General features: G+C 25.9%; 14 protein-coding genes across 14 annotated transcripts; 7 read left to right on the top strand and 7 right to left on the bottom strand.

The window, feature by feature from the left end:
• Positions 1-78: 78 nt before the first annotated feature.
• On the bottom strand, positions 79-321 carry T551_03357 (uncharacterized protein; the record flags this gene model as incomplete). The annotated part of the gene is made up of 1 exon (XM_018375620.1): positions 79-321. The coding sequence occupies one exon, from the start codon at positions 319-321 to the stop codon at positions 79-81; it is 243 nt and encodes an 80-aa protein (XP_018228226.1).
• Positions 322-644: 323 nt separating this feature from the next.
• Positions 645-985, top strand: T551_03356 (uncharacterized protein; the record flags this gene model as incomplete). The annotated part of the gene is made up of 3 exons (XM_018375619.1): positions 645-673; positions 726-803; positions 865-985. 3 exons carry the CDS (start codon positions 645-647, stop codon positions 983-985), a joined length of 228 nt encoding a protein of 75 aa, XP_018228225.1.
• A 251-nt stretch (positions 986-1,236) lies between these two features.
• Positions 1,237-1,636, top strand: T551_03355 (uncharacterized protein; the record flags this gene model as incomplete). Its single annotated transcript, XM_018375618.1, has 3 exons — positions 1,237-1,379; positions 1,426-1,540; positions 1,592-1,636. The coding sequence occupies 3 exons, from the start codon at positions 1,237-1,239 to the stop codon at positions 1,634-1,636; spliced, it is 303 nt and encodes a 100-aa protein (XP_018228224.1).
• Positions 1,637-1,683: 47 nt separating this feature from the next.
• Positions 1,684-5,531, bottom strand: T551_03354 (valine-tRNA ligase; the record flags this gene model as incomplete). Its single annotated transcript, XM_018375617.1, has 17 exons — positions 1,684-1,860; positions 1,905-1,949; positions 1,996-2,171; positions 2,221-2,533; positions 2,577-2,732; positions 2,776-2,903; positions 2,946-3,654; positions 3,699-3,884; positions 3,930-4,237; positions 4,279-4,387; positions 4,427-4,546; positions 4,592-4,673; positions 4,715-4,879; positions 4,927-5,158; positions 5,200-5,293; positions 5,345-5,418; positions 5,459-5,531. The coding sequence occupies 17 exons, from the start codon at positions 5,529-5,531 to the stop codon at positions 1,684-1,686; spliced, it is 3,147 nt and encodes a 1,048-aa protein (XP_018228223.1).
• Positions 5,532-5,957: 426 nt separating this feature from the next.
• T551_03353 (casein kinase II subunit alpha) lies at positions 5,958-7,337 on the bottom strand (the record flags this gene model as incomplete). The annotated part of the gene is made up of 10 exons (XM_018375616.1): positions 5,958-6,023; positions 6,070-6,175; positions 6,216-6,335; positions 6,378-6,571; positions 6,616-6,699; positions 6,747-6,857; positions 6,903-7,097; positions 7,146-7,164; positions 7,212-7,250; positions 7,291-7,337. The coding sequence occupies 10 exons, from the start codon at positions 7,335-7,337 to the stop codon at positions 5,958-5,960; spliced, it is 981 nt and encodes a 326-aa protein (XP_018228222.1).
• Positions 7,338-7,697: 360 nt separating this feature from the next.
• T551_03352 (RNA-binding RNA processing protein RPP1) lies at positions 7,698-8,572 on the top strand (the record flags this gene model as incomplete). The annotated part of the gene is made up of 4 exons (XM_018375615.1): positions 7,698-7,779; positions 7,826-7,884; positions 7,930-8,052; positions 8,078-8,572. 4 exons carry the CDS (start codon positions 7,698-7,700, stop codon positions 8,570-8,572), a joined length of 759 nt encoding a protein of 252 aa, XP_018228221.1.
• A 484-nt stretch (positions 8,573-9,056) lies between these two features.
• T551_03351 (uncharacterized protein) lies at positions 9,057-10,041 on the bottom strand (the record flags this gene model as incomplete). The annotated part of the gene is made up of 5 exons (XM_018375614.1): positions 9,057-9,233; positions 9,390-9,483; positions 9,539-9,743; positions 9,784-9,882; positions 9,924-10,041. 5 exons carry the CDS (start codon positions 10,039-10,041, stop codon positions 9,057-9,059), a joined length of 693 nt encoding a protein of 230 aa, XP_018228220.1.
• An 89-nt stretch (positions 10,042-10,130) lies between these two features.
• On the top strand, positions 10,131-11,527 carry T551_03350 (uncharacterized protein; the record flags this gene model as incomplete). Its single annotated transcript, XM_018375613.1, has 5 exons — positions 10,131-10,343; positions 10,394-10,488; positions 10,539-10,903; positions 10,950-11,052; positions 11,101-11,527. 5 exons carry the CDS (start codon positions 10,131-10,133, stop codon positions 11,525-11,527), a joined length of 1,203 nt encoding a protein of 400 aa, XP_018228219.1.
• Positions 11,528-11,680: 153 nt separating this feature from the next.
• Positions 11,681-13,193, top strand: T551_03349 (uncharacterized protein; the record flags this gene model as incomplete). Its single annotated transcript, XM_018375612.1, has 6 exons — positions 11,681-11,738; positions 11,793-11,893; positions 11,934-12,278; positions 12,327-12,989; positions 13,036-13,082; positions 13,127-13,193. 6 exons carry the CDS (start codon positions 11,681-11,683, stop codon positions 13,191-13,193), a joined length of 1,281 nt encoding a protein of 426 aa, XP_018228218.1.
• An 89-nt stretch (positions 13,194-13,282) lies between these two features.
• Positions 13,283-14,131, bottom strand: T551_03348 (uncharacterized protein; the record flags this gene model as incomplete). The annotated part of the gene is made up of 7 exons (XM_018375611.1): positions 13,283-13,299; positions 13,350-13,568; positions 13,621-13,681; positions 13,732-13,774; positions 13,825-13,896; positions 13,942-13,959; positions 14,016-14,131. 7 exons carry the CDS (start codon positions 14,129-14,131, stop codon positions 13,283-13,285), a joined length of 546 nt encoding a protein of 181 aa, XP_018228217.1.
• A 354-nt stretch (positions 14,132-14,485) lies between these two features.
• T551_03347 (uncharacterized protein) lies at positions 14,486-15,464 on the top strand (the record flags this gene model as incomplete). The annotated part of the gene is made up of 4 exons (XM_018375610.1): positions 14,486-14,813; positions 14,857-14,908; positions 14,953-15,102; positions 15,149-15,464. The coding sequence occupies 4 exons, from the start codon at positions 14,486-14,488 to the stop codon at positions 15,462-15,464; spliced, it is 846 nt and encodes a 281-aa protein (XP_018228216.1).
• A 149-nt stretch (positions 15,465-15,613) lies between these two features.
• Positions 15,614-20,588, bottom strand: T551_03346 (CORVET complex membrane-binding subunit VPS8; the record flags this gene model as incomplete). The annotated part of the gene is made up of 7 exons (XM_018375609.1): positions 15,614-18,652; positions 18,700-18,924; positions 18,971-19,282; positions 19,326-19,777; positions 19,824-19,920; positions 19,971-20,209; positions 20,258-20,588. The coding sequence occupies 7 exons, from the start codon at positions 20,586-20,588 to the stop codon at positions 15,614-15,616; spliced, it is 4,695 nt and encodes a 1,564-aa protein (XP_018228215.1).
• Positions 20,589-20,855: 267 nt separating this feature from the next.
• Positions 20,856-21,847, top strand: T551_03345 (uncharacterized protein; the record flags this gene model as incomplete). Its single annotated transcript, XM_018375608.1, has 4 exons — positions 20,856-20,942; positions 20,988-21,188; positions 21,232-21,606; positions 21,656-21,847. 4 exons carry the CDS (start codon positions 20,856-20,858, stop codon positions 21,845-21,847), a joined length of 855 nt encoding a protein of 284 aa, XP_018228214.1.
• A 397-nt stretch (positions 21,848-22,244) lies between these two features.
• T551_03344 (uncharacterized protein) lies at positions 22,245-22,805 on the bottom strand (the record flags this gene model as incomplete). Its single annotated transcript, XM_018375607.1, has 2 exons — positions 22,245-22,612; positions 22,670-22,805. The coding sequence occupies 2 exons, from the start codon at positions 22,803-22,805 to the stop codon at positions 22,245-22,247; spliced, it is 504 nt and encodes a 167-aa protein (XP_018228213.1).
• Between the last annotated feature and the right edge of the window lie 56 nt (positions 22,806-22,861).

The following is a 22,861-nucleotide window of genomic DNA, read 5'->3' as shown; positions in this document are numbered from 1 at the left end:
TCAAATAACTTGATTTATATTACAGAAACACTACAGATGCATCACCTGGGTATCTTTTAGTTGTGAAAGATTCATCAGTCATGACCGCGCTTCTTGTATGTGTGACATGGTCAATCCTATCCGTTCATTTTTGGAGCTATCTTTTTTGCGGTCTTGCAGTACAAATCCTTCAGTCATAATATGCATGGTATCAACATCTTTATCTCTTAGAGCTGCAGACTTTCCTGCATGAGAAGCAGCTTTTTCTTGTGCTCGGATATCATCATATTCAAAAATATCTTCCTGAACAAGACGAATAGCAGTTGGTGGCCTACGCAACATTCCTGAACATTAAATACGCTCTATTATAGCAAACTAAGTATTTATGAATCCTTGATTGTGTTTAGAATATTCAATATTCGTTTTTTATAATTTTTTAAAAATTTTCACCACTTTTTTGATAACTTCAAAATCTTTTTCACAAATACCTAAAAAATATCTATAATATAATAGGTGTAAGTAATTGAAAGAATAAAGGTTAACTATTTAGTTATTATTTGACAGCGTTATTTATCAAATTATGATCCGTTGTCAGACAACGACTTATGCTATCGACACCGTAAAGAAAAACAGCTGGTTTTAAAATTTAGATTTAAAAAAAAAGAATGAATCAGGTTTTAAATGCAAGAAACGAGTGAGATTTTGTGTTTTCTATATTCTATGTTTTTTTTTCTAATTTTATTTAGTAAATTTCATGATTTAACACAGTCTGAGAAGCAAATACTTCTTGAGCTGCAATATATTTTAAAAACATGTGAACAAATGTATGAATAGTAAATATTATAGATTTTTTTGCATTTTTGTGTATATTTAATATTTTTTTAGACAAGAGAATCTTAAAAAGGCTATTTATTTAACAGATAAAAAAGGAGAACTTTATCATAAACAGGCACTTGCAATTGAAAGTATGAAAATGTGGGAAAAGATTGGTAAAGATGGTTCTTAATAAGATGAGTTTCTATAAAAAAAGCATATTTTGGGCAAATGTCAATTTATACCTATTTTTTCATTCAATTTAAAGAAATCAACTATTTTTTTTATTTTAAATAAAATATACCATTATAAATATAAAATATCAAATGTACATAATATAAAGAATACATGTTATTTAAATATTTTTCATTTCTTTTTTCAAATAGAAGTTTATCATGAATATTTTAAAGCGTTATACGGAATTATGGATTTTTACTAAAAAACATGGAGCAAACATTAGAACAAGTAGAAAAACATTGTTCATTAGAATTAATGAACTATCAGACATGTGTTTTCTTGCATTCTAAAGATTGGCTAAAAAGTTGTATTCAACAAAAAAATGCGTTAACAATCTGCTCAGAAAAAAAGTTGGCAATAAGAAATATTTTTTAATTTTTTAACTTTTTTTAACAGTGTTGCTTTTTTAAAAGATATGAAAGAAAAATGTTCAAATCAAATTGAAAATTATAATGTATGTTTATCACAAAATAAAAACAAACCAAGTTTATGTTTAAATGAATTAAAAAAAGTAATACAATCCATAATAACTAACAACATATTTAACTAATAAAATAATTAGCTTTACGATTGTACTAAAATATACAGCGATATAAAATTAAAATAAACACGATAAATTATTAAATCAAATTTTTAACGATTTTTTAAAAATATTTATATCTTAAATCTCTGAAAATCCGAAATAACTTTTTCAAGTGATGCTATCTCTGACATAAATACATTATATTTGTTCATATTTTCTAATTTAACAGTTTCAGGAACTTTAGTATTATAATCTTCTTTATTTATTTGTTTTTCTATTTCGAAAATCAAACATTTATTTTTTTCAATCTAAAAAATTATCAATATGAGCACTTTATACTAGGTTAAATGACCTTTTTTTTTGCTTTTTCTATTTCAATATCAAAATCAACTTGACCCTAATGAAAAAAGTAAATTTAGAAAGAAAAAAAATAATTTAAATACTTTTACTAAAAGTAATACATTACAATCCACATGTACAGTTGCTATTATACACCCTTCTGGTTGGGACACATCATTTCTAAGAATATTAATACTTTTGCATCCTTTAATTAATGATAAAATAATATTTATTTGGGACTCTAAAATATTAACCAAAGAATCATTTACTTGGAAATAAACTAAAAACTGTTAATCGAATTGTAATTTTTATTATAATCAAAATAGTACGCTGAGCATTTGTTCTAATATTATATTCAGCCATCAATGAACGACCTGTTTGTATAAGAGAAAAAACAAGATTGTAACTTGTATGTGCATATTCATCGTTAAATTCTGAATTATATACTGGAAATCTAGACTTAACTATTGAAATAGTAGTATCTCCAGGTCTTCTTGGAAGCCTTTGCCATAATTCTTCTGTAATAAAAGGCATAAAAGGATGGGTCATTCTAAGTGCACCATCTAAACAAGTATAAAGAGTATCTTGTGCAGATTTTTTTTCTTGAAAAGTCCCTTTATCAATAATAACTTTAGAATTTTCCTAAAATTGTTAACTTAAAATATTTTGAATAAAATAATTATACTATATAAATATCACAAAATTCATATAACCAAAAATTATAAATAACATTAGTAGCATTATAGAAATTCTTTTCTTCTAAAGCTGTATTTAATTCTTGGACTGCTTTTGTATATTTATGCAAAATCCATCGTTCCACAAGTGATTCGTTGCCAGATTTCTAGAATCATTAGTTATATAATTGAAATATAGAGAGATTTAACATAATCCTTAGGGTTCGGTATAAAATTAGTACCTAATTTTAACAAAGCATATTTTGTAGCATTATATATTTTATTACAAAATTTTCTATATCCTTCTACACGTAAAATATCAAGATTTATATCATGTCCTATTATTATCAAATTTAACTAAAAAAGTTAAAACAAAATACCTCCAGTAGTATATGCACAGAGAGCAAATCTTAATGCATCTGTTCCACACTGAGGAATACCATTCGGAAAATTCTTTTTTTGATTCTTTTTTGCAATTTCTTGCTCTTTTATATCAAGATTACTGTCAGATATTTTCTTATTCATGTCTTCAAGTGAAATTCCTTCAATAACATCTATTGGATCCACTATATTTCCCAAGCTTTTTGACATTTTTCTTCCCTGAGAATCTCTTACAAGAGAATGGCAAAATACTTCTCTAAATGGGACTTGACCAGTCAATTTTATTCCTACCATTATCATACGAGCAACCCAAAAAAATAAAATATCCCAGCCAGTTTCTAATAAAGACATAGGATAAAATTTTTTAAAATCATCTGTTTCTTTTGGCCAACCTAAAGTAGAAAATGGCCACAAACATGATGAAAACCATGTATCAAGAACATCTTCATCTTGTTCAAGAATAAAAGACTTTCCAGGAAATAGCTTTTTAGCTTTTTCTTGAGCAATTTCTTTACTTTGTCCAGAAACCCACCATTTGTTTTCTGCATAATCCTGAACTTCTCCTTCTATTTTAACAAAATAAGCAGGAATCCTATGTCCCCACCAAAGTTGACGTGAAATACACCAATCCTGAATATTCTCCATCCAACGATAAAAATCTCGTTCAGACGTTTTAGGAGCAATTTTTATTTCACCATTTTTAACAGCCTAAATTAGTCAAAATATTACATTTAACCATTTTTATAAAATACATTTAATGCATCTATGGACATTGCTTTTTGATTTACCCACCATTGAGGCTTTATTAACGGCTCTATAATATCCTTTGATTTACTGCAAATAGGAATAATCATAGGATTATCTTTAATATCAACAAATAGACCCCTCTTTTTAAGCTCTTCTGCAATTAATACACGAACATCAAATCTCTTTAATCCCTAATATATAAGTCAAACTATATACTGGTACTATTATTATTATACCTTCCAATCACCTGCATTTTCATTCATTGTCCCATCAGGATTTAAAATATTAATAAATAGTAAATTATGTCGTTTCCCAATTTCATAATCATTTATATCATGAGCGGGAGTAATTTTTACAGCACCTGTTCCAAAAGTCATATCAATAGAAATACTATCAGTAATTATAGGCAATAAGCGATCAACGAAAGGATGTTTGGCCATTTTTCCATGAAGATGTTTATAACGGTGATCATCCGGATGCACAGCAATAGCCGTATCACCCAACATTGTCTCCAAACGGGTTGTTGCTACAATAATTCTTTCATCTAATATATTAATATATATATTATAACATATAATATCTTACTGGATTCATATATTTCGTATGCAAAATAAACAAGAACTCCAAATTCTACAGGTTTATCATAACCAGGAACCTTCAACAATGTACGACCAGAAAGTTCAATTTGATCAACCTATAAATTAAAAAAATAATATATATAGATGTAATATACCTCTAAATTCGATAACGTTGTATTCAAAAAAGTACACCAATTAACAATTTTATTAGCTCTATAAATAACTCCATCTTCATGTAACCGCACAAAATGCTCAATAACCGCTTTTGACATGTTCTAAAATAAAATTAATTTAAAATAAACTAAAAATAGTATAAAAACATCGTCAATAGTATAAGCTTCACGAGACCAATCATATGATCCACCAAGACGCATTAATTGACTTTTGATTTTGGCAGAATAACTAAATTTATTAATTATAATTATATTATTGTATATAATCACCTTTCTTTCCATTTAACGACAATATCCACAAACTCTTCTCTTGAAAAATCATGTCTTGTTTTCTTTTCTTGCACCCATAATCTTTTTTCTACAACACTTTGTGTACTTAACCCTGCATGATCAAATCCTGGTAAAAAAAGGACCGTTTTATTTTTCATACGCTGCCTATATAGTTATAAATCAACATTAGTTTCTTTTTTTCTTAAAAATACCATCTAACAAGAGAATCTTGAATAGCAACAGTAAGTGCATGCCCAATATGAAGTATACCAGTAATATTTGGCGGTGGAACAGGTATGACAAAAGATCCTTCAGATTTACAGTTCCCATCAGGTCCCATTTCTGGCAAATGAAAACCCTCATGTTGCCACCATTCATACCATGCTGATTCCACTGCAGGAGGGTTATAGTTTTTTAATGCAGGTAAATCTAAATTTTGAAGAACTGGACAAAGTTATATATTAAAAAGACAGAAAAAACAGTACTTTTCTTTTGTCCTAATGGAGTAATCTCTATATATTCATCTTCAACAACAAATTCATGTTTTTTCGTTTTTTTTTCTTTCTTAGTCAAATTAACCTTAAATATATCAATAAAAACACTATATTAATATTATAAGTGACAACATACAGTGCTTTTCGCCTGAAGTTCTTTCTTTTCTATAAATTTTCTCTCTTTTTCTTTTTTTTTTCTCTCTTTCTCAACTAGACTATATTAAATTGTTTAAAAATATTAATAACATACTTTCTTTATCTGTTTTTTTAATTTCAGTCGAACTATATGATTCATTTGTATATTCTTCTTGTTTATAATCCATACTTTATATATTTTTAATATTAAAATGACTAAAAAAGATTCAATTTATAATGAAAAAGTTGATTCAAAAAAAACAAAAATACAAATTTAATATTTTTAAAAAGCAAAGAAATAATTGATAACTAAAATAATACAAAATATAATAATACAAAAATAAACGTTTAAAACTCTATTATTTAAACTAACTCTAAAACCTACTAATAAATCGAATCAAAAATTATGTTTTAAAAGAAAAAATCAATTTCATAAATAAAAAATACAGGTTGAATCTAAACTTTTATTTCTTCAAACAAAGTTATAGATAAAAAAGATAAAGTTTTGTATTATTTAAAATAATACTATAATTAAAGATATATTTTTAAATAAATATTTATTTATTTAAAAATAACAATAAAATTGAAATCATAAAGCAAAGGTTCAGCTCTTTTTATTCTTTCCTTCGAACCGGTTCAAAATATGGATGATTCATTGCTTCTTGAGGAGTTAAACGCTCCTATAAAAATGTTAAGTAATAAATGATTGTCTAAAACAATATTTACTTGATGGTCATAACGTAAAAGATTATCTAAAAAGTCAATCGCTTCTGGTGAAATATATTTTTGATTTTCAGATGTTATAAATTTTTGCCATGGTTTTCGTGGATACCTTTTTATATAAATATCAAAAGTAATCCTTAAAAACATACTTTCCAAGAATATCGTCATACTGAGAATCCAATTGAATATCATATTTATCTAGATATGCATAAAGTTTATCTGTTCCCAAAACTTTTGCGATTTTAACCAATTGATCATAATTATCAGACCTATAAAAATTAGACATCTTTTTTTTTAAAAAATTTTTAAACCCATGAAAAAATGGCTCTTTCCTAAATATCATAGACGCAAACATAGCACCTAAGCTCCACATATCAAGACTATAATCATATTCTTGAAAATCAACTAAAAGCTCTGGACCTTTGAAATATCTTGAAGCAACACGAACATTGTACTCAGTTCCAGGATGATAAAATTCAGCAAGACCCCAGTCAATCAAACGCAACTATATATATTAATTACATAAAATTTAAAAAAATTGTTTATAACTTGTCTTTTTTCATGATCAATCATCACATTATGAGGTTTTACATCTCGATGCATGATGCCTTTAGAATGACAAAAGTCAAGAGCCTAAATATAAATATATATATATTGTCTATTTCATATACTTTAATTACCTTTAATAATTCAAATATATAATACCGAATATCATAATCTTGAAAACGAGGATAAAGATTTCGAAAATCAGTATTATTTACATATTCAAATATCAATGAAGGCGTCTTACTCTAAACACAATTAAAAGACATAAAAATTATACAAAATTTGCATACTTGAGGATCACGAACAACATCTAACAGTGCAATGACATTAGATCCTCCTGCTAAATTTTGAAGAATTTTTATTTCCCGTTTGATTTTCTTTTTCTTAACAGGCTTAAGAACTTTAATAATACACTTTTCATCAGTGGCAACATTATATCCCTCAAATACTTCTGAATATTTTCCTCTTCCAACTTTTTTTACAACCTAATTATATAATATAAGGAAAAAAGGAGTAAAAAGCCTTATCCTAACCTCATAATTATCTTGTACACTATAAAATCGATTAAAAACACTAACTAAATAATTCTAGATAATTACCCCCATTGAATTTGCAAATTGTCATAGTCCCAATATGATCTAAAAAGTATTACTCAACCTTAACATTATTTCTTTCTACCTTTGCATATTTTCATTAACATTAGCGTATTGTCTTGCAATAGACATTTTCTGAATAATAATGTTAAGAAATTTTTAATAACTTTATAGATATAATTTTATAGATAGTTAATTATTCCTTCAATATAATTTGTTAATAAATTTAACCATTCATACGTTATTTGTTAATTTTTTTTTGTTGTTCAAAGTAGAAAAAACAATATATGTATTTCTTCTTTGATATTCTTCTTAATAATTCATAAAAATACACGATTGAGTTCTAATAACGTGTCTATTGTATTTATATTCTTCTTAAAGAGTTTTTTTTGCAGTTAAAATTTCGATCAACGTCCAAAAAAATATAGAGCACTAAGTTTAATAAAAAAATTAATTTGTTTTAAAAACATTTAATAATTTTTTATTATTGAAATGTATGATTTAAATGTTCTTTGGCATGGTTCAGGAGTTTCAGAAAACGAAATGAAAAAAATGATTATCTTTTTAAACGAACGTTTCTACCTTTTAAGTTTTTGAGAGGAAAATTGATTTAAATATAGTTGGTTATAGTACAATTGCTTTAAACTATATGGTTTACGGAAAAATTGGCAAAAAAATTGTATAAAATATGTAAATTAGAGTAAAAAAATTAAAAAACAAATAGACAAACCCAATTCGTCCAGATATTGTACAATGTCGAAAACCTATGCGTATTTTGTCAAGGGTGACTATTGTTCTTGACGAAGGATCCCAAAATTATAATTTGGCATGTTTTTATTTTCCAATTGTAACATTATTAACCAAATATTTAGTATTCAGCAACAGATGCATTTGATATTTTAGCAGTACGACCAACAACTGAAAAAATGTTTCAACACGTATGTACGTCTATGGACGTGGATATTATATCTCTTGATATGTCACAACGACTTCCATTTTATATTAAACATTCAACGGTTGGAATAGCTATTACAAGAGGTATACGGCTCGAAATTTGTTATGCTTCTGGTATATCCGATACTAATTGTAGAAAACACTTAATTTGCAATGCATCTGCATTAGTACGTGCAACTCGTGGGAAAGGCATTATTATATCTAGTGAAGCATCAAACCTAATCTATTGTCGGAGTGGATATGACGTAATTAATCTTTCTACTTTTTGGGGACTAAGTCAAGAAAAAGGGCGTAATGCGTTAGGTAAAGAAGCTAGATCTGTCATTATACATGGTGAAGCTAGAAAAAATGCAACTAAAGGTATTATTAAACTTGTCGAAAATGAAATATTACAAAAAAATAATAAATCTTAAATAAGTATATAATATAAATAAAAAAAAGGGTTTCTTTATTTACTACTTTCTTTTAAAAAATAATATTATTTACGATCATAAAAGGATTAATAAGAATAATTTTTAAGCAGTTCTAATTAAAATTACTAATATTGATTTCAAGCAATTTGATAACGTTATTAGTATATACAACAAATTAAATATTCATCAGATTTAAGCAATCTAAAGATGATTGCAACATTTTAAAATAACTTATAAAACTATTTTTATAAACTTTCAAATGTAAAAATAACAAAATATCATTCAAATATGTTATTTTGATGCTTCAAGAAAACACAATTTATGCAGATTACTAGTTTAAAGTTATCTCAGTCTTTACACAAAGTATTGGAGAATTTAGGATATAAATTAAAATTTTATACAACTCAAATATTTCCATCTATAGATTCGATTTATAATATATTAATAAACAGTTGTTATACATTAACAGAAATAAAATACATATTTAAAGAGTAGCTGGTATTGAGTGAATTACATTTCCTATTTTGACCTTTATTTCATTAACATGCAATTTATGCGTAGACAATAATCTAGAATATTCATTATTTAATCTGTTTAAAATAGTTTGATCCATTATAAATCGCCCTAAACACCATGCAATAGATGCATGGAACTGCGGGTTCTAAAATATTGTTAGATTCATTATTTAACTAATATAGTTTATTTTCCTCATAAAACGGTTGACAGTTATATCTTTTTAATATAGAATCTACAGTCTTTAAAATTGTTTGTAACTTTTCTAAAATTAACAAAAGCATTTATTTAGATGTGTTCATACACTTTCCTTTCCTGAATTAATTATGACAACAAGAAATGTTCTGCTTAAATCTTCATTTGTAAAAATAGCTATCTTTGAAAAATCAATATCAAAGCTATTATAAAAATATAAAATCACTTTAAGAAATTCAAAGAAAAAAATCTTTCTACCTTCTAAATACAACGTTTGTTTTTATTGTATTCTTAAAACTATCAATCATATCGGTTGTTAACATAAATGGTTTTGAAAGACTGATATGTAGTGGCAAAAATATCCCTAAATCGTCCTCTAATAATGAAGTAAACACAATTCCTTCTAATATACATAATTCATATATTTTTTTTAAAAGACCTCGTAAACTTTCTACCAGTACCACTTTTTTATTAGATATAAATTATTTTTAAAAAAATATTACAAGAAATATAAACATGACTTGGCCAATTCCCTGGAACACTCAAATATGTCCGTTTCCGACCTTCATGAAATACTGGATCATCTCCCATCATTGGTTTGACTGACTAATTATATATCCTTCTTTCATTTTAAAAAAAATACCTTGATATAAATCAAAAAATAAATAAGGCAACTCAGACTTTTTTCTGCTTGAACATTCTTCATTTTCTTCATCTGTTGATTCATAAGTAACAAGTCTTGTATTTTCATTACTTTTCATTTTATATAAAAACCTCTAACCTTTGGCAACGGTTGTCATAGTTGCTACGACAATGTTTTAATACCTTTAATCTGCAAAAAATAAATCTAATGGCTTTTCAAATCCGAAGATTTAAAGCAAAATCTACAAAAATCTTAACAGAAGATGAATATGAAGACTCTTCTGAACACTCATTTTCGTCTCCCAGAGATATATCATTTACTCAAAAAACACCGTTTCAAACAGATCAATCAGACTCAAATTCTAAACTAACAAATGAAAAAAAGAAATATAAAGGATTAAGACTAAGTTTTGGACATGAAGTAAGGAAAAGAATTAATATTTGCTTGAAAATTAGGTTAATTTTATATAGGAAAGTGATCAAGAGCATGAAATTTTTGTACCAAAAAAATCGCTTCTGAGTCAACAGTCTCAGAAAGAAAAGCCGCAAATAGGGTCTCAACTTCAGTATGAAGCTGTATATATCTATATAATTTCATTTTCTCAAAAACGGATAGGATTAACATACCTAAATCGGTTGAAAAGATGTCTTCAGAGACGCCTAAGTATAATTCAGAATATCTCTCTGAACTTCGCTCATCTACTCCATCAACACCAAAAGAATTCTGTACTATATACAAAGAAACTATTAATATGGATGATTTATCTATAACGGAAAATATTTCTTACTCTAAGGCCCCTAAGATTTTGGACGAGGGAATTGTTAAAGCTTTAAAAGAAAGGCGCACAGAAAAAATTAAACAAAGTAAATTAAATAGTTGTTATATTCCTTTAGAAGATGACAACCAAATGGTTTTGTTTTCAAAAACAAATGAGTCACGATTGCAGCGTGAAGATGATTTACTTGATGATGGTATTGAAGGTTATTTATAGATTATCCTATAATCTAAGCTAAATATTTCATAAAGGGTTTCGAGAATATGTAGATGATGGAATTGTACTTAATAAAGATTTAGAAAAGAGACAAGCTAAGCAAAAGCGTATTGAGATGGAAGATGCTATTGAAGAAGCGTAAGTTGTATATTTATACATTTTTGATGATACTGATTACTTGAAAAGAGAAAATATAGACATTGAAGAAGAGTTTTCTTCAGAAGAAGAATCACGTATATGGGAACAAACCCAAATACGTAAAGGTGTATATGGTCCAAATTTTGTAAATACAAATTTAACCTCACAAAAAAAATATCAACCAATTATAACTCAGATACCAAAATTCGAAAATTCTATAAATCGACTAAAAAATAAACTATTTTCTATGAAATCAGATAGAGATATTATGTTGTCAGAAATTGAAACATTAATGTTAGAAAAAGAAGAAATTTCCAAAAGAGAAAACGACGTAAAAGAGTCTCTTGAAAAAGCTTCTCGCGATTATTCTAATCTTCAAATAAAAACACCTCAAGTAGATTCACCTATCCGTGGTCTTGATTCAATTGCTTCTTATACTGTTAAACGAACGCCTATTTCTCAAAGTATTTCTTGATCATTAAAATGTTTTCAATTCTATGTAATTATATAAGAATAATTGCCACTTTTCCCTGTATTTTCGTGTTATCTTTAATAAACTTAATTTTGCTATCTCAATTTTTCTTATCGTTTTATTCGTTACTAACACAGAATAAAGATTGCCAAAGGAATGAAAATAAAATGGCATGTTTTCGCATTTTCGAGTATATTATTCTCATTTATATTAAGTAACTAACATATATACTTTTTTTTTCTAAAAATTTACTAATTTTAACCTATAGATGTTATAGCAAATAGAGTTGGTATGGTTTACCACATTTTACCATATAACCACTTAGAAAAATATTATCTACAATATTCATACTCTTTAAAGCCAGAGGAGGTACGTTTCTTTTACAAAAATCTTAAAATTAAAATTTCAGGCACGGCAAGTATTAGCACATATGATGGGAGTTTCAAAATTTCATAAACTTGGATTTCAAGGACAGGCAACAAAAGTTATAGATAGTATTGAAATGAGAAGTTTATGGGGATTATGGGAAGAAAAAAAAAACCATATGTTAATTACATTAGCAGGAGTTATAGATATTAAAGCATTTTTTACAGAACAACCACTTTTTATTATTAAAAATTCACCTTCTTCTGAAGCGTATAATCATTTAATGAAGCGTATTTTGAATCAGTTTCATGAATTAACAGGTTCACCTATTGAGCGTTTATATGCAAATATATATGGTGGAGGTTTATTTTTAGTACCTCCTATAATGGTAAATAGAACAGTTATTTTTATTTTTTTGTATTTTTTATACTGTTAGGAAATACATGATCATATCCAGCATGCTCCATCATTAAAGTTGTTTGAAGATAAATTTGGAAAAGAATTTACTGGTATTTTTGATTTTCAGGATAAAGAAAATCGTTGTTTTTTATCCGAAATTCTTTCTCTAAGTAGCTTTATCAATGCATTATCAGAAAATTTTCAAGCATCTTCAGTCAAATTAATGGCTGCACATCTAACTAGTTTAGAAATTTTATACCATCATTATGGCGCTGATTCACAACAATACATCTATGCTGTAAAAGCATTTAGCTTAGTTCTTAACCAAATTTCCAAAGAATTGCCGAATACTACATTTACTATTATATTACTATCGCCTACAATGATTCTTAAAGATCCATTATTGCGTCGTGCCGAAATCGAAGATACATTTGGGAATGATAGTTCTGCACCTGCTTTGAAAGAACTTAGATCTGTACTTCCACACTGTTATGATACCAAAGCAAGTTGCGAAAATGCAACAAACTATTGTTCAAATCATGGATCATGTGAAAAATATTTAGGACAAGAAAAGTGTTATGCTTGCCGATGTTTTGCTACAGTTACAAATGTTGCAGAAAATGGAAAAAAAGTTTCTTACTGGTCTGGAGACTCATGCCAAAAAAAAGATATTAGTTCTGAATTCCAAATGTTTTTTTGGGTATATTTTTTTTAAAAATCAAATCACATTTAATATTAATACTTAGGTAATTTTTTTCTTTTTAATTACAGTTATATGGGCAATTAAACTTTTGTAAGTAAAAAATTATTTTTTTAAAAGCAATTAAAAATATTTAGATATAATGTTGGTAACGAAAAACTTAGTGCTGTATTAATGAATATGGATGTTATTAAAAAAACCTAAATTTACAATGTCTTTTGAAATGCATTTTAAAATTCAACTTTTACGTTTTTCATTAAACTAATATATATAATCTTATGTATATTTTTAGATTACATTTCACCACATTCTAAACATTATCAATTATAACTATTTAATAAGAAAGTATTTTTATATCACCTGTAATAACAATAGGAATTTTAGGTGTATTACTTGTACCTGTTGTTGTTACATTTTCCATTTTTTTTAAGACTGAAAATCCATAAATAACTCGTCCAAAAACACAATGCTTTCCATCCAACCACGGTGCTGCTTTTGTCAAAATAAAAAACTGACATCCATTTGTATTTGGCCCAGAGTTTGCCATGGACAGTAATCCCGGAGCATCATGTTTATGAACTAAAGAGTAAATTCTGATCAAAAAAAGTAACATCCAAAAATAAATACAAACCAAATGACTCATCTGCAAACGTTTGAGATCCATAAATACATGTGCTTCCTGTTCCATTTCCCTAAAATCAAAAATTTATTTCTAAAATCATTTTGCACAAAATAAATATACATGAATAAAATCTCCACCTTGGACCATAAAATCCTTAATCACTCTACATATACTTATCAATAATATCCTTTTTGCTAAAAACACATATTTTACCGATGAAACGTTGATCCTTTATATCCCTGTGGACGTCCATTTGAGCCCTTTGTTTCACCAGTGCAAAACTGTCTAATGCCACAATTGACAAAAATACATTTAAATATATCTTAATACCTGAAATTTTCTGCTGTTCTGTTTTTTTTTGTAAAAATTTAATTTCTTCAGCCAAAAAATAGAAAAAAACATACTTTGGATGCGTATTTGCAAATAGTTCAATTTTTATACGTCCCTGAGGCTGATTTCCAATGGAAATATCAAAAAATACCACTGGATTCGTTGGATTTGGCTCTATTGTAGAGTTCATTTTTATATTGTAAAATGATGAAGTTAAGACATGACGCGACGCGAGGTTACTGTAGCAACTAAATTTTTGAAATCAGCAACATCTGTTATTTTTTTGGGATTTGTTTCAATAGGGCCTAAGGGCGAGCCATTCGTCAATATACGCGAGTATTATTGATAGAATTGTATCTTCTTGAAGCATTGAGGTTTTTTTCGTGTTTTTTTTAGGGCAATTTTTGACTTTTATAAGAGGAAAAACGGTTAATCTGATCATTGTACATTAAAAACATATCTGAAAAACAAATTTCAGTGAAAAAACATAAAAAGAACTAAAATACTATTTTCAAAAACATTTATAGACTTTTTTACAGGCAAAATGTTTTTTAAAAAAAATAAAAAGTCAAAGACTACACCATTCAGATCAGAACCACCTTTACCTGAATTGGGCTCTTATTCTGATACAAAGGAGTTTTGGAAGCAATCATATAAGAACTATGAGAACAGTATGAAGATGTTAATGTTTGCATCTGAAGAAGAGCCCTGGGAACTTTCTCAAAGGTATTTTTCCTCGACATATGTTCCAAGAGATACAAAAGGATACTTGATTGCGGACCCAGATAGAAGTAATCCAACAAGAAGCAGAACAGAACGCCCTTTACAGACAATTATGGGGTTTGAAGAAGCTATTTATAGAAGCACATTTGGTAATTTTTTTTCTTTGATTATATTTTTTTAATATTAAAAAAGGTAACTCTCCAAGTAACAATTCCTATACACGGAACAGTTATGAAAACAATAAGTAAGTGCTTTCATATTATATTTATTCAATTCATTGCTGTTTAGAATAATGCGTAATTGTTCTATGTCCAGCACTAATACATCTACATATAACTCTATGTTTCATGATAATATCTATGCTCCGGAAATGGACTATAGACAATCTATATCTACAGATACAGACAGTATATACAAAGGATTTAATAGTAGTGACGGGTTTGTGATTTTTTTCCAACTTATATCATTTTATTAACATTCATAGATATTCTCGATATCAGGATAATTATGATAAATTTCATTCAAGTACGTCAAGCTCAAACTATACAAATACGTGTGATAGTAGCTTTGAAAATAATTATCATTCAAATAGTAAATATTATCCATCCCCTATCATACATAACCTTACATACTCATTAAATGATAAATACAAAAATTCTTATGATGAATATAATCAATATGGAGATATTCATTCAGTTACTTCAGATGATTTAGTGGATATAAAAACTTTTAGATCTCCTAAAAATGAAATTCAAAGATTCTTTTCAACAAAAATTGGTCCTAAACATAAAAATAAATAATATTTTAAAATAATCTTTACACTAACAAGATATAACGCAATATTTTTACTATATTTTTTATCATTTAGAATTTATATGATTCTGATATATTAATTATTTCTTTGTATATTTTTCTTCTATAGCTGAGTTAAATTTTATTAATATAAATATTAATATCTTTGCTGTTGCAATATAAGCGCTTCACAAAGAACACATACAGGGTTTTTTTCTTTTCTCATTTCAATACTATATAAACAATCTTTATGATAATTATGCCCGCACATAAATATAATAACTTGAGGAAAAACATTATTTTTAACAGATAAGTCTTCACTTTTTTTTAAATAACTTAAATCGTGTTTTATATGTAATCTTTTTTCTTGTATTTCTTTTTCAGGAAATAATATATCTTCGTTCTCAATTAAATCATGTAATTCTTTTTTATTTAATATTTCATTTTGTTTTTTTTTTTTTTGAGAATATAAAAAATCTATAGTATTTTTATGTTCCCACAGATCTTGTTTGCATACTTCACAGTTAGAAAATTCTACTTTACACCCTTTGTTTCTTATTTGCTGATTATATTTAATGAGTTTAAATAAATCTTTATTTAAAAGTTTATTAGTAATAATAAGTAATTCTTGATCATATTTATAACTTTGAAAAATATTAATTAATAATTCTTTAATTTCAAATATTGGTGGAAATAAAATTGCCATTTCAAGAAATTGGTGCAAAATATTAAAGAATATAACTAATTGAGAGCTTGATAAAGATGTTAGGTTATATAAAGAAGTAAATATATTTTGTACTGAATCCCGTATAAATGTTTTGACTTTTTCTAAAATATCAGATATTTTGATTATTAATTCATTTTTATTTGAATTATAATATGATAAACTTTCAGAAGTAATTTTCAATAATTGATCAGAAAGCTCTGATAACATAATTTGCGATACTTTAATTATAACTTCTAAAAGCCTAATCCACTGAAATTTGTGAACAGAAATTGACGAATCAAAAGGATTTTCTAAAATCGAAGAATCTTGATGCTTTCTAGAAATTAATTGAAGAAAATATTCTTCGCAAAGAGATATTCCAGTAATAATGTTTTTTTCTATATTTTCAAATTGCTTTTTAATATTATCAAAATTTAATTTATTTGGATTTTTTATGCATTTTTTAAGCTCAAGCTTTAAAGATATATCTATTTCTAACATAAACTCTGAAATATATTCCAAATTTTTTTCAAACGCTATAGAAACTTTTCCATTTAAACGTAATAGGTGAATTATAGCATCGATCATCCGATAATTCTCTAATATTGATAAAATATTATCGACATCTATATCATTAACATTTAAACTTTTTATATAATTTGTTAGATTTTCTGGTTCAAAATTACAAAGAAGAATAATAAACAATTCTTGAATTTCCTTAGTTATCCATGATTTGTTACTAATACAATTATTTGGAATACTAATCCCATTTTTTAAAACTGTAGTTTCTATATTAGTAAAAAATTGTGGATTTAATAAAAATTTTAAATAATTATACTGCATAACTGACTTTTCAAGCTTTTCAATAATTTTTATGTGCAATTCCGGAAAATACTTATTTATAATTTGAGAAAATCTTATAATATCTATAGAACATATTTCTTCGCTATATTCAATAATAACTTTGTGTAAATTAGATATTTTTTTATCATTTAGTTGATTTTTCAATTCAAAAAGCTCAACAATACATTCAAATAATTCAAATGAATTATCTTTGTCTTTTATATGTACTTTTAGTAACTTTGAGAACTTTTTCTCTTGTTTGTAGATAAATTTAAGTACTTTATAAAATTTATTCTTTTCATATAAGTTAATTAAATAATTAGTATCATCAGGTTTATAAAATGACAAAAGATGAATAATTGATACTTGACACTTATAAGAAAGATCTTCATTAGAATTTTTACCAAGCTCAATAAGAATTTTTTCAAGAATAGAATCTGAAAGAAAGATAAATTGTGAATATTTTGAAATATTATAAGCAATAAAGATATAAAAATAAATAAGATTTTGTGAATAAACTTCTTCTTCCATTATTTCTAAAAGAATGTTAATAATTAACTGTCGAGTAATCTTTATATTTGATAATTTTGAAAGCTCAAAAGTATTGTCGATTTCATTTAAAAAATCATCTTCAAATGCTTCATTTAAAACAGATAAAAAAGCAGGTACATCATAACTTAAGATAAGCCGTAAATAAGGGAAAGTAGATTCTTTAGAATCATCTATAATTGATTTGATTAAAATTCCGTTATTTTTTGGCCATATAATATTTATTCCAGAAAAAATGAACCAATAAATAGATGATTTAGCAAGAATTGACATATCTTTATTCATATCTATTTTAGTAGGATAAATACGTCCAAGTAATGAATTTGATAAATATAAGAACAACTTATTAATATCAGAACGCAAAATATCCATATATTGAGGAAATATGTTATTTTCCTGTTTTCGATTTATTTCATTATTTTGTTGATTTTTGAAAAAACAATTAATTAAATTTAAAAAATGTATAATAGGTGTTATAAAGTCACTAAAAGCTTGTGTCCAAATATATATTAAAATATCATATAACTTTTCTTTACGAAAAATTTTTAAACTCTCATCAATATCAAGAGATATAAGATCGATTTTAAATATAATATTTTCAAGATTCGAGTATAATTTTTTCTTTAAAAATATTGTTATTATATCTTTCATAACATCAGGACGTATAATTTTAAGCTTTGAAGCTAAAACAAATGTTTCTATAGATTCTAAAAATATTTCTTCTTCTCCTGTTTTTCGAAATTGATTATATACATCATCAAATAAAAAATCAACCATTTTCATATTTATGCATGCTTCGATACAAACAAGTGCTAAATTTTTTTTGACCTGTTTATCAGGAATCATATTTTCTAAATTTGAGGAATTTTCATGTAATATAAATTTTAAAGACATAACAATTATTTTTAACAATTTTTCTTCAAGTAATGTATGACGTAATTTATCATCTAATGGAAGTCCAAGAATTGCTTTCTCACAGTTTCCTTCATAGTATAAATTCATTAAAGAAATAGCTTTTGTAAATTTTTTCGCATTAAGAATTAGAGACAATTTATAATCCCATGTTGTAAAAATACCTACATATATACAATCTTTACACTATTAAATGTATTGGTTAAAACTTTATAAATTTAAATTAATCAAACCAATAAAAAAATTTTTTTTTTAAATATAAAAAAACTTTGACAAAATGTACTAATTTGTATATTTTCTTGATAAGTCTTATCAATGATATTATTTTCACTGAACTTTTCATCATAATAATTTAACATTAATATTTCTTCTGTTGGAGTATCACACGAAAAAAAAGACTCCATGGTTTCTATATTTATTATACGAATCTTTTGAGATCTCAATAAAAGTACTATAATCTGTCTTACAATAAAAATGTATTCATAAAAATGTTGCTTAACTTACAGTCATATTAAACCATTGTGCAGCAAGAATTAGTTCTTTCTCTTCCCATTGAGATATTTTCTTGAATAATAATGAAGGAATATTTCTATCGCTAGATATAAAAGTAGGCTCTTTATGTATTTCAAGAACAGACAAATAATTTTCCCATGAATATAACAATCTAATTTTATTAATATTTTCTATATTTTTTTTTTTTAATTTTTCTGATGAAAACCAACTTAAAACACCTAACAAATGTCTATCTGCTTTTAAAAACATAGGCCTTGTTGTTTTAAATTGAGATCTAATTGGTGAAGTAGTAATGATAGATAACTAAGAAATTAAAGATTTATAAAAAGAGAAATAAAAATAATACCTTATGTGACATAAGTATTGCTATTAAGGTAACTGAGTTCTCTGTATTTTTGGAGTCATTTATAGATAGTGAAGTAAGTGCTAATACAATATTTGATTCTTTATAATTAGAAGATGAATTTATTAAACGATGTCCAGTAAGGCGAATAGAATGTACCGAATTTGAAATGATATTCCTATTGAAAATATGGTAAAATGTCATTCCATGGTTATCTGAAGATACAATAGAACGACAAGAATTTACAAATGCAACATGACATATTTTTGAATTATTTAAATGACCTGAATTAAAAACATTTTGAGGACCATTAATTGTTATAGGAGATATGGTTAAAATTAGATTAGCAGGAGTTCTAAGTTCCCATACAAAAATATATCCTCGAGAATGTCCTGAACAAAGGAACATAGAGTCATTAGATATAGACATAGATGTTACTGATCCAAAGTCCATAGCTATAATATAGTTTATAAAATTGTAAAAATAATTAATCTCTTTTACCTTCCGTTTTCTGCCTGATAATATCTTTAAGAGTTTGACGATAATCGAATATTAATATGAGTCCTTTAGAAGTTCCTACTGCAATAATATCTGATATCTAAATATATTAAAATTAAATTTCTATATTTTTATGTGAAAAATATATACACATATACACATAGCTGATCCGTATTCCTTTATTGTTAATTTTGTGAAGATTTCAGAGCTAATTTTTTTTAATTTACACCAACGTATAGTATCTTTAAAAGTATCAAAATCTTTCTCTTCCTCAGAACTCTTTATATCAACTGAGATAGATGAATTTGGAGAATAATTAAAACAAGAAGAACTAAATAATAATGATGTCAAGGAATAGGACTTGGAATGTTTTGCGACTTTTTCGCTAACTATTAATAAACATAAGTTATGTAAAAATAATCACAACTAAAGTGTACCTCGATCTTCTATAGAACTAGAAGGTAAAGAAAAAGATGTCTTTTCTGTGCTCTGGATTATATTATTTTTATTTTTCAAAAAAAATATAGATACCAAAAAATAATGATTTTCAGCTCTTTTATAATCATTAAAAAATGACCTATTCTCCATTCCACAATAATCTCCGAAAGATTTTTCCTGAAATATTGATACTGCATTATTTGAAACATAATTTTTTTTAATTTGATCAAAATTTTCTGTAGAAACAGACAATTTTTTTAATTTTTCCTCAACAAAACCATTTTCATCATATATCTTCTCTGGCTCATTTTTTACAATGTTTTTCACCATATTTTGTTTGATTTTTTTCAATTCTAATTCGTTCTTTTCTATCAAACTTATGAAAAAACATCAATATTTTTGATAATTTTATATAAATCTATTTTTATTACTTTTTATTAAAATAGTATGTTAAAATATTTCATTCTATATATTATTTAAGTAGATTTCTTATTAATAGAAAAAAATTATTAAACTTTGCCATTTTAAACAACTTGATCTTTAAATTTTAACGAACCATAAATGAATGATAAGCAACGTTAAAAAATATATTAAAATATGATAGGACCAGCATCTCCCCCCAAAACATATAAAAAACATAAAAATAGCACTATAGATAGTAGTTTGTTTACAAATGATAAACTTGTATGTTTTTTTTAAAAAAATGAGAAAAAATTATTCAAAAATAAGTCTTATTGTGTTACAGGACCTTCATTTTCAGAATTTTCAGAAGAAAAAAAAGAAAATAACATTCAAAATAGAGAAATCGAGAACTCTAATGAAATGCCCAATAAAAGCAAACGTTTAATAGGACCAGTATTGGATTTTAAGGAAACAGAAAACGATGATAATGAAATTGGACCACATCTTTCTGATTTTACAGATTCAGTAGTAAGTTGTGGAATGTTTTATCTTCCTAATAACTTTTCTTAAGAGTTATGAGGAAAAAAAACAAAAAAAAGCAGCAGAGTTTGAAGAAATTGAAAAAAAACGTTTAAATCAAATTTCAGAAATTCCAATAATAAGTCAAGAAAAAAAAAGAGATGATTGGATGATTATCCCTCCTAGTCGCTCTGATTTGAATTCTAGAATAGGCATTAGTCTTAAATCACGGACATTCAATACTGAAAAAAGTGCACGGTTAAATGATTTTGGTGTTCAAGATATAAATTTATGGACGGAATCTTATGAGGATAAACAAAAACGTTTAAAACAAGAAGCAATGGGTATAAAAAAGCCTATGCATCAGGATGCCAAATCAAAAAAAGATCTTAATACTATATTTAATACTGAAAAACAAAAATTAAATGTAAGTTATAATTATTGGATTTTTTTATTATAGAACTTATATACTTTAGCACGGAGCTAAACGTCCTTCTTTATACGATATGCATCTTAAAGTAAGTAAAGAATCTACAGATGACCCTTCAAAGAGAATGTTTGATTATGAAAAAGATATTGGTGAAAATTCTCTAACTTTTTCAAAAAAACTAAAAATAATAAATCTTTCAAAAGACATGTCCCGATTTTCCTCTGGATCATATCTTTAATTAGTATTTTATATTAATACTGTTATAATAAAAAATAGAGCTAGAAACTTTTCAGATTCCATCATTATAGAAGTTTAATTACCTCATGCATGTGTTTTATTGGTATATAAGTATTATAAAAAATATAAAATGTTTTCCATATTTAAAAACATTATCTTTAAAAGAGAAGTCGGAGAATAATATATATAAGTAGCTACTTTTATATATATTTTAAAGAAACTAGAGCATAATATAATTGATGCGTATTTTTCAGAATGCTTTTAGTTACTTAAAAAATGTATTATTTAAATTTTCTAATTGGATTTTATCTTTAATCTTGTCCTAATGTTGTACTATTTTGACTTCAAAAAAAATAATATAATTCAAATAGTGATTTGTATATCAACAAAAATATAAATTAATACGTTATATCCATGTGCATAGGTATATCTTGATCATTAATCTTTTCAATATGTATTGAAGTAGTTTCTGGCATATTCTTTTTTTTTTGATATTCGGACGCTTCTTTTTGCGTATTATGTTCATGAACGGTGTATTTTGGTGATTTATAAAGAATAAGATCCATCACTGGCTCTTCAGGTTGCAATATATAATTTGGAATATTTACAAATTTTTCTTTTATACCCTGAAGAAAAGAAATTGGTGATTCTATTTTTCCTTCTTCTTCATTATTATCTGTAAAATTCTCAATATTTTCAATCACAGTTGTATGAGCATCCTTCTCATAAAAAGATAGATATTTCATATCTAAATCTTTATACACTTCTAATGTTAAAAAATGTTAGAATGCATTTAATGATCTAATATTTCATGAAATTATACCTAATTTGTGTATTCCTTCATTTAAAGTTAATTCAGAAAAGGTTTCTAATAATCGTTTTTTGCGGTTTTCGATTAGTCCGCTAATAGAAACGTCATTTTGTTTACGTTTATAAAGAGTTTGTGGTTTAAATTCCATTAATTTTTGTATACTTTAGGTTATTTTTAAAACAACATTCTGTTAATTTTTTAAGA

The sequence above is a fragment of the Pneumocystis jirovecii genome (genome assembly GCF_001477535.1).
Source record: "Pneumocystis jirovecii RU7 chromosome Unknown supercont1.16, whole genome shotgun sequence".
Classification (NCBI taxonomy): domain Eukaryota; kingdom Fungi; phylum Ascomycota; class Pneumocystomycetes; order Pneumocystales; family Pneumocystaceae; genus Pneumocystis; species Pneumocystis jirovecii.
The sequence above is the reverse complement of the archived record's forward strand: the minus strand, read 5'-3'. Positions and strand labels throughout refer to the sequence as shown.